This window comes from Desmodus rotundus, chromosome 10 (genome assembly GCF_022682495.2).
Source record: "Desmodus rotundus isolate HL8 chromosome 10, HLdesRot8A.1, whole genome shotgun sequence".
In the NCBI taxonomy this organism is placed as follows: Eukaryota; Metazoa; Chordata; class Mammalia; order Chiroptera; family Phyllostomidae; genus Desmodus; species Desmodus rotundus.
Window position 1 is genome coordinate 110,910,976 of NC_071396.1, and position 17,561 is coordinate 110,928,536.

At 58.8% G+C, this 17,561-nt stretch overlaps 1 protein-coding gene across 3 annotated transcripts; it reads left to right on the plus strand.

The window, feature by feature from the left end:
• The first annotated feature begins 1,008 nt into the window (after positions 1 to 1,008).
• CNDP2 (carnosine dipeptidase 2) lies at positions 1,009 to 17,291 on the plus strand. 3 transcript variants are annotated; one of them, XM_053913220.1, is made up of 12 exons: positions 1,009 to 1,135; positions 3,686 to 3,774; positions 4,879 to 5,022; positions 8,188 to 8,350; positions 10,392 to 10,480; positions 11,220 to 11,420; positions 12,705 to 12,789; positions 13,544 to 13,704; positions 14,707 to 14,871; positions 15,864 to 16,005; positions 16,232 to 16,379; positions 16,745 to 17,291. In XM_053913220.1, the coding sequence occupies exons 2-12, from the start codon at positions 3,715 to 3,717 to the stop codon at positions 16,812 to 16,814; spliced, it is 1,428 nt and encodes a 475-aa protein (XP_053769195.1). In that variant the 5' UTR covers positions 1,009 to 1,135; positions 3,686 to 3,714; the 3' UTR covers positions 16,815 to 17,291. The 3 variants fall into 3 exon arrangements, with proteins under 3 accessions (XP_053769195.1, XP_024436102.2, XP_045043880.2); XM_024580334.3 differs by lacking the exon at positions 1,009 to 1,135 and having other exon boundaries at positions 3,619 to 3,774; XM_045187945.2 differs by lacking the exons at positions 1,009 to 1,135; positions 3,686 to 3,774; positions 4,879 to 5,022; positions 8,188 to 8,350 and adding an exon at positions 10,246 to 10,291.
• The last annotated feature ends 270 nt before the right edge of the window (positions 17,292 to 17,561 follow it).

Genomic DNA, 17,561 nt, shown 5'->3' on the forward strand with positions numbered 1-17,561 from the left:
CAGACATAGGGGTTACATGAAATCCATTGGTAATAGATTAGGGAGGCAGGAGAAAGCAGAGCGGTGGAGGGGAGAGATGGGGGAAGCCCTGAGGTCGGATAAAAAGTAAGGTGGAAGACACATACTTCTTTTAAGTAGGTGGGTACAGGATAATTAACAACAATTAACACAATGACAGTAACAAGGAGGGGATTTGTGGTCTCCACTCTGATTCCGTTGCCTGTCCTTTGAGGGGTGGGTCCAGAAAAGAGGGACATTACTTTGTTGCGTAGGCAGGTATGCCATCCTGGATGCAACAAAACAGACAGGCTCCGTTAAGGTGAAGATTGACCTTTGTCAGGGAAAGAAATACTGCCCTAGGACGTAGCTACCCGCCAGGAACCACTTTGAGTGAGAAAGTTTCCATTTCAGACCACGCTGTGTGGATACTTCCTGTCTCTGAGTTTGCAAGTTCCCGAGCAGGCCTCCCCTAAGCTTGTCAGGGGGTAGTGCAGGGCCCCTTTCCATGCACACAGTGGAGCTGTTGGCACTGAATAGCTTCCTAAAGCTTCCTTCCTCACTGCACCCCAAAGTGGGGATTTCTGTTGGCAAGGGACTGGCCGTAACGACCCTTGGTTGACAGTCCACCCTCCTCATTAATTTCTGGGACTATTGAATTTAAATACTAAAATATTGGTAATGGTGCTGATGAAAGTTCTGTGAAAGAAGTGCCAAAGCTACGGGAAATGGAAATGTGTGTGACTAGCAAGACGTGCACTGCTCAGCTTTTTGGGGATGGGACATTCCCAAAGACGGAGGGTCCAGGGGGTAAGGTGTGGGTGGCCCGACTTGGGACGCGGAACGTCATTAAAACCCAACCCTCAGATGCCAAAACCGAGGAGCGAGTCGGAGGTACCTAGTCGTAGCGGGCGGCAGACACGAGGGCGGCTACAAGGAGGCTGGCTCGGGACCCTCTGCCTCTCTGGGTCCGCAGCCCGGGGTCACGCTCTAGAGGGGCGGGACCAGGGCGGCGTGGGGCGGGGCCAGCCAGTTCCCCGGAAGAGGCTGGGGTTGGTGGGCTCGACCGGGCGCCTGTGCGCTGTGCAAGGCTGTGACCCGAGCGCGTCTGGTGGCCTCTGCGCAGCGGCTGCAGGAGGTGAGCGACCTCCGCTGGCCCGGAGGTGGCCCGGGCGGGAGTCGCGCCAGGCTCGGCGTGCGGAAGGGGCAGAGGCGGGGCGGCGGACTGCAGCCTCAGCCAGGCTGAGGGCCGCGCGTGCGTGGCGCACCAGGCCGCTGCGGGGTCGGGTGCGGTGTGGCCGCGCCCACTTCTGGGTCCCACACCTGGCGGTGACAGGAAAGGCGGGTGTCTCCTTCAATCAGGGCCGGTGCGGAATCCGCGGCTCCGCTGGGCCAGGGCCGCAGCGCAGGGGCGCCTTTGTCCTGCTGAGGCTTTGCGGAGGCTTTGCGGAGTCTCCGGTCAGGGCTGTGCGTCAGCCTGGGGTCAGAGGGCTCGGGGTCAGAGGTTGCTAACCTCCGCTGGCGTTCCAGGTCAGGGGTTGCAGCTCGCCGGTCTGAGCAGGTCGGTGGTCGCATCAGCTTCGGTAATTCTCACCTGTGAAATGGACACGAGCCCTGGCCCCGGGTCGTGGCACGCACGCCCTCGTGCCCGTGGGCCCCACGAACAGGGCCACCAGCCCGCCCCTGCCGCAGCGATGGGGTCCCGGGCGTCATCCTGGAGCGGAGCTGGCGTGCGGGCTGGTGGGCAGGCGAACCTGTCCCAGTGGGCACCTTCCGTGCACAACTTGAACATCCATCGTGTGGGCGCGGAGGAATGGGGACAGAGTCCCCAGTGTTTGGGAGCTCTGGATGGAGCGAATTGGGAGCCCCTGACTGGTGTAGTAGCTTTTTGCAGAGACTAAGGCACAATTCAGGATTTATTTACTGTAACATGCGCAGTGAGTGCATGCAGACAGAGATGGGTTTGCAGGTGTTGTAGGCGGTTCCAGGGGCTGCATCCCTGTCCCCCCTCCCCCTCCCCATCCCACTGGGTTCCCTGTTGAAGCCTTTTGCTCCCCAGGAACTTCAGAGGTCAAGAGGGGCGGTGAGGGGGGGCCCATTTCCAAAGGATATATGCTTGCGTTCACACCAGCACTGCGCCTTTGCCTCAACACATTGGGGTCAGCAGGCCCCAGGTAATAGGGGCAGGGCAGGAGAGGACCTGACAGCCCTGAAGCCCTGGTAGGAAGGAGGAGGAGACCCTGGCGGGCTGCCCTGACAGAGGAGCCGGAGATGCTGTGGTTGGTTCGGGGAGCCGCCCAGTCTGGTCCATGGACTCTGCTCTGGGGGAAGGCACGATGTTAGTGGTTCGCCTCCGAGGGGCTCTGTGGGAAGCCTGGGCTTGAACACCCCAGCGAGTTTGGGGTTTGTGGCCCTCGATGACCAGGAACCCAAATAAAAGTGCCGGCATAGCATAGTGTTACAGATGCTTCCTGTTTGCAGTTTGGGTGATGGGCGGATGGAAATTGGACTTACTAATGCCCTTGAAGTCTGTAGCGCTGCGGACTGTGTGCGGGCTCTTTCAGGCCTGAGCCTCCACAGACACCACCCGTTGGTTGGGGGTTGGTACTGGTAAGGATGACAGGCTCTGAGGCTGCTGTTTGCAGAGGAGGAAGGAGGCACCAGACATACGCAGTTTGACCTACGGCCTTGCTGACCTCGCACTGCACTGTGCAGCCGTGACCCCTCAGCCCCCGTGCAACAGTCCCACTTCCTGTCACTGTGGGTGCAGTCTCCTCTCTGTTCAAAAATTACTCTGGAGTCCAATGCCAAGCTAAAATGGTGCTCGTGCAAATGGTGCTTGTGAACCACCGTGCACCAGTGCCCAGGCACGAGCACCGCTGGACGTGGCAGAACCTGGGAGTCTGCCGCTGCAGGTCTGAAACTCTGCCCGTCGGTGGGGTGTGGCTGAGCCCGTCCCACCACTGGAGGGGACCTGAGTTGTCAGCTGAAGCAGATTTGAAAGGCGCAGCACCAGGATTGGTTTTGTCTCACGTGCACCCCAAATCTTAAAGGCGATCCAGCCGTCAAAGGATTCCTCTCTCCGTGCTTGTGGGCTGGAGCTGGGCGTGCTGGGTCGCACGCATGGGAACCAGAGTGGGGGCACAGAGGGATGGAGTTGCTTTTCCTGCTCAGGCCTGTGTGCAGGTCGCACCTGTTGCCTTTGGCAGGTTCTGGACTCCGACCGTCAACTTCCTTGCAGAGTTTACGCACCTGGCCTTGGGCTTTGGTGGTGGTGTGATGTTTTTGCTGGGATGGGGAGGTGATGATCGCCTCTGTGGTCACAGCAGGTGGAAAGTTCTCTGTGTGCTTCAAGGGAGTAAAGTTACACATTTCAAGTGCTCTGAGTCAGTGTTACTGGGAAGCACCTACTTTTAATTTTCATCAGAATGTCTTCCACCAGGCCCTTCCCTCATTACCTGCCACTTTGACACACTTTGGGTGCCGCTTCCCTCTGAGAGAGAGTGGGAGATCCAGCTGAGCCTCTAACTGCATCCCTAAGGTTTCATTTTCTGGGAACCCAGTCACTTCCTGGAACCTGCGTGGCTGGGAGGGCGGGGTCTCAGTCTGTGGCCCTGATCCAGAGCCTGTCCTGAGTCAGTTGGGCGCTGTCTAGAGACAGGACTGACCGAGCGCTTGTCCTCCCCAGAGTCTCCGAGGGCTGTCTCAGGTTGAAAGATGTCGGTCCTCACCACCCTGTTCAAGTACGTGGATGACAATCAGGATCGCTACGTCAAGGTAAGGGAGCAGCTACTTGTGTTGGTCACCCTAAAGTCCAGCTTACTCCTCGGGGGCTTGGGGGAGCGAACATGAGTTCACCGTTCCAGCGAAGTGTTAAAGACAGACAGACACCGCCTGTTCTCACTTGTGGGCCACCCGAGAACGGGACTCGGGGAAGCAGAGCGGGGGCTGGGGGTGGGCAGTGAGGAGATGTAGGGCAAAGGGCCTTCACTCTCAGTTGTTTGGTTGTCCGGTTATCCGGTGACTGAGTTCGGGAGGTTCATGTGCAGCATGGGGGCTGTGCTCTCTGCTTGGAATTGGCTACGACAGTGGTTCTGAAGTGTTCTCACACCAAAAAAATGGCTACTAAAAGTGTGTGTGTGTGTGTGTGTGTGTAGTCTAGAGACTGTTTTCCTTTACCTCCTCATTACCTTTCTCCTTTATCTTCTCTATACCTTCAGATGTATAAAAGTTAACATTTCTTGGCTTTTGACAGAAAATCGTGTGAGATTTTTGTTAACATCCATCTGTCATTGCTCGTGGTTGATCTAGGTTAAAGACCTATTTTGCATTCAGGATGCTTTAAATGATGCGGTGAGGTTATAGCGTGACCCGTTTCTGGAGGTGAACAGAAATCGCCGTGCTCCGAGGCCGCCGTGGGCAGACACGTTCAGGGAGCGCTTCAGAGTTCTGGCTCTGAGGAGTACACTTTGGGGAGCTTGGCCCTTGTCAGGGTGGCGACTGAGCTGGCTTGGGCTGAAAACCCTGGGTGTTTGCTGTGTCCCTCGGCTGCAGTTCTGTCAGATTCAGGTGTAAAAGTATTTCTAGAACGTGGTGCCTTTTACATTCACCTCATGCTCAAGGGTTAAAAATACACATTCTGACATATTTCTGTTACTCTGTAGTTCTTGCTACAGGGCTAGTAAAGACACGTTTTAAAAACCTTAAGCACAGGGGAGGTGTGGCGGATCTGTCCCTGACACCCGGCCAACGAGGTCAAAGTGGAGTGGCCGCAGGTTGCAGTCCAGTGCGGGGTGCCCAGAACACGACAGGTGTGTGGGTGCCTTTCTTCCTCAAGGAGCACCTCGTGAGAGTCCCCTTTCCCTTACTGTCCACAAACAGAAGCTTGCGGAATGGGTGGCCATCCAGAGTGTGTCCGCCTGGCCCGAGAAGAGGGGAGAGATCCGGAGGATGATGGAGGTCGCCGCCGCGGACATCAAGCAGCTGGGCGGCTCCGTGGAACTGGTGGACATTGGAAAACAGAAGGTGCGGAGTAGGGTGTGTGGAGTGGGGTGTGCGTCTGGCCACCCTGCTTGTCTTTAAACTAAGAGGCCTGATTTGCATACTAACCCTGACTTCTGTAGGTAGGTGGACCAGGCTTGTCATCCTGGGCATTTCTCTCCGGGAGGGGGCGCTACGGAGCGTCACCCCAGTGGAAGTGAGCCTGGAGGCCGTTCGTAGAAAAGAGCTGAGGTTTCCCAGAACTCAGTTTCCTTTCACACAAGGCAGGTCCATTCTGTCCACGAAGATGTAAACACACGGAGACTCCCACTGTCCCCGCACTCTGTCCCCAGGTCCAGATTGCTAGGAAGAGCACTTGTTCTTGATGAAGAGGAACGAACTCTGTGTGGGGGGCTGGACACTGACAGATGGCCGTGGTCTGTTTCCTTCCTGACCAACGTGAACGGGCCACTTCCTGCTAATCAGCCCACTCTTAGTCCCAGATGAGGACAGGCCCACCTGAATTACACGGTTCGTAGCATGTGTTTTCGAAGTTGCCGTGTGATTTTGTAATGCAGGGCGTGGCAAGGTTGGTGTATCTCGGGTCTCTTACCCGATGGTGTAAGTGTCAGTTGAGGTCACTGTCCCCGGATTTTGCCTGTGGACATTCAGCCCAGTCTGCTCTTTCCATGACTGGAAGCACCCAGAGGCCCAGGTGGGCTGCGTCTCCCCCGGAGCCACTCCAGCTCGTGGCCCGGGGAGGAGAACCGGGCCCCCTGGTTCCAGGCCAGCCGTGCTTGTGTGCAGTTTCTCCCGACTGCGGATCTAATCGCTGACTTAAGACTACGAAATAGAACTCGCAGCCTCCCGGCACTGCCCTCCGCTCAGGAGAAAGTAAACCAAGGCTCTTTGTACTATCTTCTCTCAGGAACGTACCTAACTGGCTCCCACTCCGTTTTTCCCTGGTGTATTCGAAACAAACCTGGGGGACAGTAACTTTCCAGAGTTGTTCTACTACCACAGACAGGCCGGGCTCCTGAGCGTGGACACAGCGCAGTTTTTAAGAAAGGGCCCCCCACGGGGACTGCAGTGACCGCCACAGCACTTTGAATTGCACGGCACCCATTTTTACCGAGGAGTCGACAGACTTCAGCGCTGTTTGCGTGATCTGGGGCTGCCTGCGTGGCAGGGTCGCAGTGCATCAGTCCCCAATAGGACACTGGGCAGCGGTGCTCTGGTTCTCGGGGCCAGGGCGACTGTGGACAGGTGTGGAGGGGGCGTGGGTGTTACCGCATGCACAGACACAGGCTTACGGAGAAAAGATGGCATCCCAGGGGTTCTGAGTACTGATGATGGGGCTCGGGGCTTGGGACCTAGTGGGTGAGGCCCGGGGGGGCTGATCTGGGGCTGTATGGGATCGGGCCTCCCCGCCCCGGCAGGAGCAGCAGAGGTCAGGTGGGGCCTGTCTGCTGCCACCGCCCCAGCTAGTACAGAGAACAGCTGCCTCGCCTGCGGGTGTGAGAGACCTGCTCACCCAGGGCCTGACCCCAGGCAGAGGAGCTGAGGAAATGGGGCAGCCGTGGCTCCGGAGCCAAGAAGTGACGTAAGGGAAGAAGCTGACAATGTGCAGGATGGAGCAGGGCTCCCTGGGTGCTGCGTTCCATTCAGGTGGTGGCCACGGGAGTTGGGCGGAAAGGAGGGCAGGATGTGGAACCCTTGTCCCTGGCTCTGTCCCAGCAGGCGCTCTTGTGGGGGACAGTGCGTCATCCCTGGGAACACGTGGCTGTCGAGCTCGGAGCAGTCAGGGACCCCCAGAGCGAGGCGTACGGTTTGCAGCATGAATTTCACACGAACTTACCTCTGGGCCCGGACGGCTCCTTAGAGAAGGCTAAAGGGTTCCAGAGGAGCTGTCTTGAGTGGAAGTTTATTTCGAGAAAATCTGCTGTCGTTGGAACACCACTCTCCTCCTGAGGCAAGCTGAGGGCCAGCTGCGGCCCCAGTCCAGTGCCAGTGCCACCTGGGCAATGAGTGTGAGGAACGGCTCTCTGCCCCCGGTGGCTTGCAGAGGCCGTCCCCGTGAGGGCTGCGCGTGGCCACCTGTGGGGCTCCCGAGAGTCACTCGCGCCGAGGGTTTATGAGCGGCGCTTACAGGAGACAAATCCGCATCCCGCAAGAGTCCCGGCAGCCTGGCGCTGGCGCGTTCTGGAAGGATGTGCACACCCAGCGGCGCTCAGGGCCCCTGGCGCCATTGCCAGCTGCACCCCCATGGCTGGTCACTTTCACTAGCTGCTTGCCTACCTCTTGCTTGTGGATCGCAGGTTTGGCTTCGTCACCAGTTTAGCTGTGTGTTTATTGATGTATGTTTCCATAAAGACTTTTCTAGTAACTAGACTGATACATCGTGCGTGGTGGTTCTCACATGGATGATCCTTACCCAGCAGCTGGCACGAAGGATGTGTGCTTTTTGCCCTCCAGCCCCCAGCCCACCCCCCAGCGGTTTGCTGGCAGTACTTTGTAGTGGTGACAGGTGTCCCGTTGGAATATAGGAGGTGGGGGAGCAGGTGCAGGGCATTTAAAGTGACAGCTGGAGGGTCCAGCCGACGTGCGTGTGGGAGGAGCCCCGGGTTGGCCGCTGCATCCCCGCAGTCTGTCCTAGAGAGCGAGAACGCTGTGGTTAACGCGTGGACCCCGTTCCCGCAGGACTAGGGGAGACCAGGCCGGCCCTCGGGGGAAAGCCCAGGACCAGCTGTTAGTGCGTGAGCGTGCGGCTGCCTGTGACTGGTCCCTGCACCCCGGCTATGGCCCCGTCTGTGCAGAACTGGAATCCACGTACGGAATTTCGGACACATGCCTTCCGCTCTAAGATTGCAGTGGTTTTTATCCATTATTTTAGAAAATACTGGAATAAGTTGCATCCCAAACTCACCTTGAATAACTTGTTTTGTTACATAAAAGCTAAAAAACAATCTGCCTTTAAAAGTTTACCAAATGGCCTGCAGTTGGTAAACACAACTGAGTCTTTGTTCTCTGAATTATAGGAAAGTAGATTCTTGTTCATTAATGACCCAGTTGAGCAATCCGATCTTAACTCTACAATAGAGGGTGATTGATGAGAAGGGTCAGGACACTCCAGGTATTTTAATAATGTCGGCCATAAGTGGCAGGTTTTCAAACAAAGGCTGTGCTCACTTTCTCCCTCTCCCCACCCAGCTCCCTGATGGCTCAGAGATACCACTGCCCCCCATTTTACTCGGCAAGCTGGGCTCCGACCCACAGAAGAAAACGGTGTGTGTCTACGGCCACCTGGACGTGCAGCCGGCGGCCCTGGAGGACGGCTGGGACAGCGAGCCCTTCACCTTGGTGGAGCGGGACGGTGAGGGTGCTCTCCCTGGGGGGAGGGCTCCCAAGGCTGCTGCCTCGCCCCAGCAGCGTCACCAGCATGCCCTTGGTTATCCGCCCAGGACAAGCTGTCTGACAGATGTAGACATCGGCTTTGGGTGGGAAGTCTCACCCGGGTGCAGTCACAGTCACACCAGAACGCCCGTGTCCTGTGGGAGTGGGGTGTTGTGTCCGGGGTCAGCTGGGCTCCCCCAATTCTGAATGGACGCCGTGCAGCCCTCAGACACCAGTCCCCCTGGGACAGCCGGTTTCTAGATGCCTCCACGGCGTGGTTCAGTAGCTTCACCTGGGGACAGGAGGGAAGCCTTTGTCCTCACCGCCCTGGGCAGGGACAGAGATGGCTCGGTCATGGTCACAGATGCCACCCCGCCGGGCAGGCTCAGGCACTTAGAGGCTTTATCTTGGACCCCTCCCCCCAGCCACCAGGCTGACCTCTCCTCCCACCCCTGCTATGGATCTCCTCCTGCCCGCCTTTCTGGACCTTCGCCTGTGCATGCCGGCCACCGGCCTTGGCCAGATAAGATGCCTGTGCCCTCGCACCTTGCTCCCTCGGGCCAAGTCTGGGCTGACTTTACTGAGAGTCCTTCCCCGGATGTACTGCTGCTGCACCCAGTCCAGTCTCTGTCCTCAGGCAGCATCTGAGGAGGGTCAGCCGCGCGCCGCGTGGCCACCACAGTGCAGTGAGCCAGAGCGCTGACCTCCCGGCAGGACAGGCTCCTCCCTCACCGCTGTCTGGACCGGGGCTTCACTGTCCAGCCTGCCCTTCCTCCTGCCTCTCCCCCCGCCGCCCCCCACCCCCGGCCCTCCAGTGGCTGTGGAAGCTGTTGAGCCCCCCCCATCCTGCTGAGCCTCCGCCTGACACCTGCAGATTCAGTCACACTGGCTCTGCTCCGCACAGCCCCCCCACCCCGTCTTGTGCCCTCCCCCACCTGTACTTCGTGCACCCCTGTAGCCACGGCAGCTCGCGAATCACACTGGACAGATAGGCTCCCTCTGTAGCTTCGCGTCCGCCCCAGGACAGGGGAGGGGCGCACCTCTGTCATACACCCCTGTGCGGCATGGTGGTCCGTACAGTGGGGTCACCTCGTCAGCGCCCGTTCTGGGAAGGAGGTTGCTTTTTGGGAGAATTCTTTAGCTTTTGTGAAAAGTTGGGTTTAATTTAAGAGAAAATGCCCGGTAATGACTGCTTTGAGCCCCCAGCTACTTTGGGGTGGCCCTGTCACAGCTGCCAGATGTGTGAAAACGGTCTTGGGGATGAGGCAGTCGGAGGGCTGGCCAGGACAGGGAGAAGCGGAGCCCGGGCAGGCCTTGGCCACGGTGCTGAGCCCCAGTCACCCTTGGGTGCCCCGCACCCCGTGACAGAGGGCCAGGGGGAGGGCCCAGCCTTGTTCTCCAGCCCAGACACTTCATCTCTGGGGGGCCCCAGGAGCCAGTGGGGGGGGGGCGGTGACTGGACCCCTCCCACTGCGGAGCAGCAGGACCATGCTGGCCGTTCTCAGTGGCAGCCGAGAGAATCGATAACAAGCCTAAGTTCTGTTCTTTACCACGTGAGGTGTGGGGGTTGGGGTGCAGCTGCGGTTTGCAGTTCTCTTGAGAAGGGCGCTGCGCACTTCCTACCTGTGCCCAGCCTATCTCCTATCAGATGATTACAGCAGTAGATTGTAACAAGCTGCCCCCTGATAGCCTGTTCCTGGGGCCGGGTCTGAAGTTTGTGCCCTGAGTCAGCAGGAACTGAGCACTGGCTAACTGCTGTGTCCGCGAGGGGGGTGGGGGACCTGGAAGCAGCCACCTGAGAGGCTGCCTCAGCTGATGGCAGACTCTCTGGGAATCCTCACCGCAGTGCTGGGCGGGCACTCGGGCTCCTGGTAGCCTGAACACGGGACTTCTGCTGTGGAGGGAAGCTCGGGACGGGCAGGTGTGGTTTTGCTAAGATGTTATCAGGTGCTCACAGAGGACTCTCTCCTATCTTTGTCCTTGCCATTGTAACTTGATGAATTTGCTGGTTGCTCTTCTAGGCAAATTGTACGGGAGAGGTGCGACCGACGACAAGGGGCCGGTGGCCGGCTGGATGAACGCCCTGGAAGCCTTCCAGAAAACCAGTCAGGTGTGTCCGCTTCACCTGCTCCCATCTGAGGGACAGGGCTGGGCTGGTTCCGATCAAAGATCGCTGGGACATGGGTGAGGCAGCAGGTTCCCCATAGGATGTCAGCCCGGGACTCAGCTCTTAGCTGGAAGCCCTGCAGGCATAGTTAATTGCTTTACAGTGTTTACCCCTGTTGGCTCAGCAGGGCCCAGGCCCATGGGGGGAGAGGGCAGGCCTCGGGCCTGAGGGCCACCTGCGTGAACAGACCCCTCACTTTCTCTGCGCGCCTTACCGCCTCTGAAAATACACTTGATGGTTAAAATGTGTTCCTTAACTGTGTGCTTCCACGGTGAGAGTTTGTGAGACTCCGAGAAGCAGAGAGAAAAGGTTGCCTAGAATCTCAGCCCTAAGAGACCCAGTGTTTTGTCAAGAGAGAGCCGCTGAGCTGGGCTAGAGACCCCGACCCACGCTGGGCCAGCGTGGAGACCCCTATGACAAGGAGCCGCATCACGCTGAGCAGTGGCTGGCGAGGAGCTCTCAGTGAGGATGTGACCATGGCTGGAGCCAGGCTCGTCCCCTGACAGCCTGGGGCCTGGGGACGAGGTACCACTTGGGGACGTGCACAGCCAGCCCAGCCCCAGTGCTAGGTCTGGAAGGAGCTGGGTCCTAGAAATTGGCGGTTTGAAAATGCTTGGTGACTTCCTGTGTGCAGTCTCTAAGACAGAAGGCTGAGTGCCCCTGATACCCTTTCTCGACACAGGAGATACCCGTCAACCTCCGGTTCTGCCTGGAGGGCATGGAGGAGTCGGGCTCTGAGGGCCTGGACGAGCTGATCTTTGCCCGGAAAGACACGTTCTTCAGGGACGTGGACTACGTCTGCATTTCCGACAACTACTGGCTGGGGAAGAGCAAGCCCTGCATCACCTACGGCCTGCGGGGCATCTGCTACTTCTTCATCGAGGTACGTGCCACGCTCTGTGTGGTCCGCGGTGGCCCCCCGACCCACAGCCAGCCGGCCCCTCCCTGGCCCTCGGTCGCCAGTAGCAGGAAGTGGGCCGCAGGCTGGAAGCACCCGCTGGTCGGTGGTGGAAACCACTGTGGCACTCTGGGCCAGTGCCATCGAACTGGCGTCATCCAGCCTCAAGCCAGGTGTGTTCTTTGCCGCATGGTCTTGCAGCAGTGGAGCGGAAGTCGAATACTAGTCCACTTAGGAAGACTGAGACTCACGGAGCGTTTTAGACAGACTTCCTTTGAATGGTGAAGTGTTCGGCCCTGACTGGTGTGGCTGGGTTGGCTGGACATCGTCCCCCAGCTGAAAGGTTGCAGGTTCAGTTCCCGGTCAGGGCGCATACCTGTGTTGCAGGTCAGTCCCAGTCTAGGTGCACACAGGAGGCAACCGATCAGTGTTTTTCTTTCCCATCGTGTTGCTCTCCCTCCCTACCTCCCTCTATAAAAAAGCAATGGAAAAATGTCCTTGGGTGAGGATAAAAAAGTGAAAGGGTTGGTGTTTCAGTCCTTAGCTCTTACCCCTTGACTGAGTGACCTTGAGGGACCTGGGACCAGGGAGGAATGACCTGCCACTCACTGAATGGCAGGCCGAGCCCCAGTTTCCGCTTTGCAGAGAGGGTGGGGGGGTTCCGTCAGCCCAGGTGATGATGATGAAGTTAGTCCTGCACGTAAGGGTGGTTTGTAGGCTCACAAGTGCCGGAAGTGATCACAGCTGCTACCCTGAGCTCTCTGTGTGGGCAAGGCACCGTTCTACCCGCTGTGCCAATAACCCACCAGGTGCACAACAGGAGGCGGGCCAGCCTACTCTGTCCCACGACAGGGGAGGGGATTGCTGCCCTGCCCTGGTTACACAGCCAGGCAGCGGTGGGTGGGGTCTGACCCCAGGTCCTTGGGCTCCAGGCCCCTGCTGGCCCTCAGCACTCCTTGTTCACCTGTGCACAGTATTCCTGGTTCACCTGTGGGCAATATTCCTGGTTTACCTTTGGTCAGTATTCCTAATTTACCTGTGGTTAGGGTGTCTGGGTCACCTGTGGTTAACATTTCCAAGGTTATTTTTCGTTGTTGCTTCCAAGTATTATAATTTAGGAAACGCCTTGCTTAGCTCATTGAGGGAGCAAATTTTGATTTTCAAAATGGCCTGTCAGGCCTTATGGACGTCCTTGGTTCCAGTTACTGTCACACGATAACAACAAGCTCCCACAAAGCAGCACAACAGCGCAGCCTTTGTCCCGTGCAGGTGGAATGCAGCGACAGAGACCTGCACTCTGGCGTGTACGGGGGCTCGGTGCACGAGGCCATGACCGACCTCATCACGCTGATGGGTAAGCCGGTGTCCACCAGCACCTGGGATTGGGAGGAAGGGGTGGGCATTTCCCAGCTGTCACCAGTGTCTGGTGCATTCCAGCATTCTGTGTGACCCATGTCCGTGTTACTCGGTGGCTCCCTGCCTCCCTCCCTCCACTCACTGTCCCCTTTAAAAGACCCGGACCGAGGCTTCACTTCTGCCTCCTCCTCCTCCACCCCCTGCCTCCTTGTGCCCCTGGACCCTGCCTCGACACCAGGACGCAGCTCCGCACCCCTCCCCAGCCCATCCCCTAGAATCACACGACCGTCATTCCTCTGGACACACTGTGCCACGACTCTCAGAGGGCATCTGCTAGAGTCTTTGCACCTGTAACTGGGAGGCTGCAGGCCCCGCCCACCCTTCCTGGTGCCTGCCTCCTCCCTGGGCAGATGCTGGCTGCCCGTACGCAGCCGGCCCAGCTCCTGGGACTGCAGTCTCCTCTGTGCCCTGCTCTGGTCCCCACAGCTCGGGAGGGCGCTCTGCTCAGGGTGTCCCGGTCTGTGACTGGGGGCAGCTCGCCTACCCTTTCGAATCTCAGTCTCTGCCTTCACCTGGGGAGCTGGTGCTGCTCGCCTCACTAGGTTGTTACAGAGCACGAGCGCACCCATGTGCCCAGGAAGTGTCTCCACGAGGCCCTTAGGCCGGGACCTCTGGCCCCACTCGGCCTCAGCTGCAGGGCCTGGGCTCCCTGCCGCCTCTCTGCTGAGCGTACCCCTCCCTGCCCCCTACAGGCTGCCTGACGGACAGGAAGGGGAAGATCCTGGTGCCCGGCATCCACGAGGCTGTGGCCCCTGTGACGGAGGAGGAGCTGAAGCTTTACGACAAGATCGACTTTGACTTGGAGGAGTACGCCAAGGACGTGGGGGCGCAGACCCTGCGGCACAACTGCAAGGTGCGGCTGCTGCTGTAGGGCCCAGTGAGGGGGGTGGGGAGCAGAGGGCCGGCATGGTCAGCTGTGTCCGTGGGCACCTGGGCCAGCAGGTGGTGCAGCCCCCAGAAGCAGGCCCCTCCTGGCTGGGTGCCGAGAGGTGGTTAGAAAGGTCACGTGGTGCCCGGTGCTGCCGTGGGCACTGGGGAGCACGTGCAGAACAGACCGAGATGGAGACAGGGGGCTGTCGCCTGTTTGTTGGGGGGGTGCCCCCCAGCCCTGGGCAGAGGCGACATGAGGCCCACCTCGCAGAGCCCGTGTTCAGTTGCCTGCCACACAAGACGTTCCTCTAGCCCTGGGGGAAAGCTGTGCCGTAGTGGTAGGTAGTTAGCTGCTGGTGTAGGAGGAGGGACGCGAGCTTGAGTTCAGTCCATCCAGCGATAACTGAACCCCAGTGATAACTGAACCCCAGTGACAGACCTGGGGTATAGGGGGAAGTGCGGCCAGGCCCTGGCCTTCTATCTCTTGAGAGACAGGTGGGCCAAGGCATGTAAAATTGTGTGCAGAGGGCATGCGGGGCCCAGGGTACAGTGGGCTGTCCTGCCTTCCCTGCCCCCCCCAGGAACTACGCCCACGTTCTATGCCCCATGGGTCTCAGGAGGGGTTAGCAGATGGCCCGAGTTGGGCCTCCCTGTTCCTCCCAGTGCAGTGCCTCTGGCCCTGCAGAGGCTCTGATGTCTGCGGGACCGTGACCTCCCCTGGATTCCACAGAGCTGGCAGGAACCCGTGGCTCTTGTTGTCAGTTTTGTTAAACCGAGTGGTCTAGAGCTGCAGCGAGGCATACACATGGACACTCGGGGCTGCTGGGAGCGCAGAGCCCCCTTTCTGGGACCAGCCCCTCTGCCAGCCCCGGCGGGGTCTGCACCTCCTTCCTGGGCTGGTGGTGGCTAGGAGGGATGTCCCAGAGGACATTCCTGTCTCCTCGGAGGCAGATGGCGCCCCCACCCACTCTGCTGCTTCCTGCAGAAAGATGTCCTGATGCACCGGTGGCGGTTCCCGTCGCTCTCCCTCCACGGGATTGAAGGCGCCTTCTCCGGCTCAGGGGCCAAGACCGTGATTCCTAGGAAGGTGGTCGGCAAGTTCTCCATCAGGCTCGTGCCCAACATGACTCCTGAGGCTGTCAGCAAGCAGGCACGTGGGGTCCCGGGGCGCTGGGAGGGCAGCTGTGCAGAGGCTTAGCCTCAGGGGACAAAAGAGCTTCGCAGGGCCCCGCACACCTGGGAACCCACACTCACACCACCCCGCCTCTGGGCCATGGCCCGCTGGGTCATTGCTGGAATAAGCAGTTCAGATGCTGATCAGAGATACAGGCCATATAAAAAAGCACCGTGTAGCAGAGGCCTTTGGCACTGCTGAGGCATGCCAAAACCTGACCCCTGGTCCTAAGGCCAGTGACTTTAGGTAGAATATGTTATGGTGAGACCAAGGGGAGCCGCCTCTGGGCCGTGGTGACAGATGGAGGGGAGGGACTCAGAGGGGATGAATTCTGGTAGCTGCAGGCCCGGTGGGCTTCTCAGGAGCGGTCACCCCGGACGGGAAGGTTTGGAGGGATGGAGGCGAGGGCTTCCCTGTTGGGAGAGGACACTGTGGACTGGTCCTTGTTATACAGAGGTGTCCCTGGGTTGGCTCCTGGCTCCGTTTTTGGTCTGGATGTGATCGTTTTTATAAAGAAGCAGGTCAAAAAACATTTTTAAAAACTTGACTTGAATGTCATAATCATATGGAAATATCTCTATAAAGGGTGAATTGCTCGATATTAAAACATTACCTTTTACCTTCAAATAACTGGGTTTTTGATTCTTGATAAAATCCCCTTTTCTGTTATCACAGTTGTGCAGATGAGTGTTGAGCAGCAGGAAATGAGACCTGTGGGAGCCTCCCTGCAGACTCGTGGCAGGCCCCCAGTCGACCCGCCGGAAAGCACTGTGGACTCAGTGTAGACAGTGTAGCCCCTGTAGATCCATTGCAGCCTCTGTAGACCTCCCGTAGACTCTCGCAGACGGGGACAGACTCCCTGTAGGCCAGTGTCAACCCCGTGCGCTCAGACTAGCTGTAGGACAGACCACTTGCAGCGGAGGCGGTGCCGAGCTTCTCACACTGTGTCTCTTTGGTCCGTGGCTCAGGTTACAAAGTACTTGACGGAGAAGTTCGCTGAACTGCACAGCCCCAACAAGTTCAAGGTGTACATGGGCCATGGTGGGAAGCCCTGGGTGTCCGACTTCAACCACCCTCATTACATGGCTGGGAGAAGAGCCCTGAAAACAGGTCAGACTCTCCCCCTGGGGACGATGCCCAGGCCCTCGGCGTGCCGATGCAGGCCCGCAGCTACATGGGAAGGCGCTGAGGAGTGTCGGTGTGCAAGCTGGGCTGCTCTGCCGGCCGCCTGGAGCGGGGCTGCTGTCCCAGGCCCCACTCGGGGTCTGGTCTTGGTGGGGCAGGAAGTGGGTCTGCAGGGGCGCAGCTCCAAGTTCCTTTCACTTCATTCCCCCAGTTTTTGGCGTGGAGCCGGACTTGACCAGGGAAGGTGGCAGTATTCCAGTGACTTTGACTTTCCAGGAGGCCACGGGCAAGAACGTCATGCTGCTGCCTGTGGGGTCGGCGGATGACGGTGCCCACTCCCAGAATGAGAAGCTCAACAGGTGAGGCTCCAGCCCGCACCCTGGCCTGGGCATCACTCCTCCTGGGGACTGGTGGGAGATGCCACGGGAGGCTCAAGCTGGAGGCTCAGGTCCATAGAAACAAAGAGAGGATGGGATACAGGTGAAGCCTTTCATAGTCGGGGGCCAGGTGAGACCTCACGTACCCGAGGAGACCGGGGCCAGGACAGGTTCCTGGTGGGACGCTCAGGCTGAACCTGTACTTGGGAACGAGGTGCCCAAACTCTGAAGTCAGGCAGAACTCCGGGCCTGTCAGCCAGGACGGGGGTGGGGGGCGCTCCCAGACTGCCACTGTGTGCCTGGAGCTCGGGACACCAGCCACCACGGTGCCTTCCCCTCTCCCTTAGGCATAACTACATAGAAGGAACCAAAATGCTGGCTGCGTACCTGTACGAAGTGTCGCAGCTGAAGGACTGAGGGCCTTCCACCCTCACCCTCACCCTCTTCCGACCACGCAAGCAGCCTGTCCTCTTCCTCTTCCACGAGTGGACACGGGAGCCCCAGCCTGCCTTGGGGACAGCGTGACCTGCACCGGGCCGTGGCCGTGAGTGTCCGCCGAGTGCTCGGGTGCTCAGCGTGACTTGGTCTCCGGCTCTGACGGCACGAGTTCTTCTGTAGAAAGTTCTGGTCGGAGTCCAACTGGCTCAACAGAGGCCTCGGTGCTTCCTGGCCCCACCTCTGCCTCTGCTTCAGGGTTGGGCCCACTACGAGGATCTTGTTGGGGCACCTGTCCCCTTCCTGACCTCTCGTTGTCCCGTGGTTCTGTCCTTGTCCGAACACTGTAACCGTGGCGGGCCTCTCCTGTCTTCTCGCGGACCCTCCGATCCTGACCCTTCCTGGAAGGGTGACGTGGTCTCAGGCTGTGCGGATAAATAAAGGGTGCGGATAAATAAAGAGTGGACGTGTCACCGCCCACCGACTCTCAGCACACTGCACAGGATGGGGGGTATGGCCCAGGGTGGACAGGGGCTCTCCTCTCCCAGCCCCTCCCAGCCATTAGGGAGGTGTCCGTCCCTGTGCCCTTGCCTTATGCTGCCTCGTCACCGAAGATCCAATCAAGTCGATTTAAACAGAATGGAGACTTTATTGGCCCAGTGGACGCACAGCCCAGACTAGGTGGGAAGCAGGGCTTCGTGCATTTGAAAGTCCGCTTTGCTGGCTGCC

Coding starts and splice junctions, on each gene's coding strand:
- CNDP2 (XM_053913220.1), top strand. CDS start 3,715: ATGTCGGTCCTCACCACCCTGTTCAAGTACGTGGATGACAATCAGGAT. Junction 13,705..14,706: donor CCCTGCGGCACAACTGCAAG/GTGCGGCTGCTG, acceptor TGCTTCCTGCAG/AAAGATGTCCTGATGCACCG. Junction 16,380..16,744: donor CAGAATGAGAAGCTCAACAG/GTGAGGCTCCAG, acceptor CCTCTCCCTTAG/GCATAACTACATAGAAGGAA.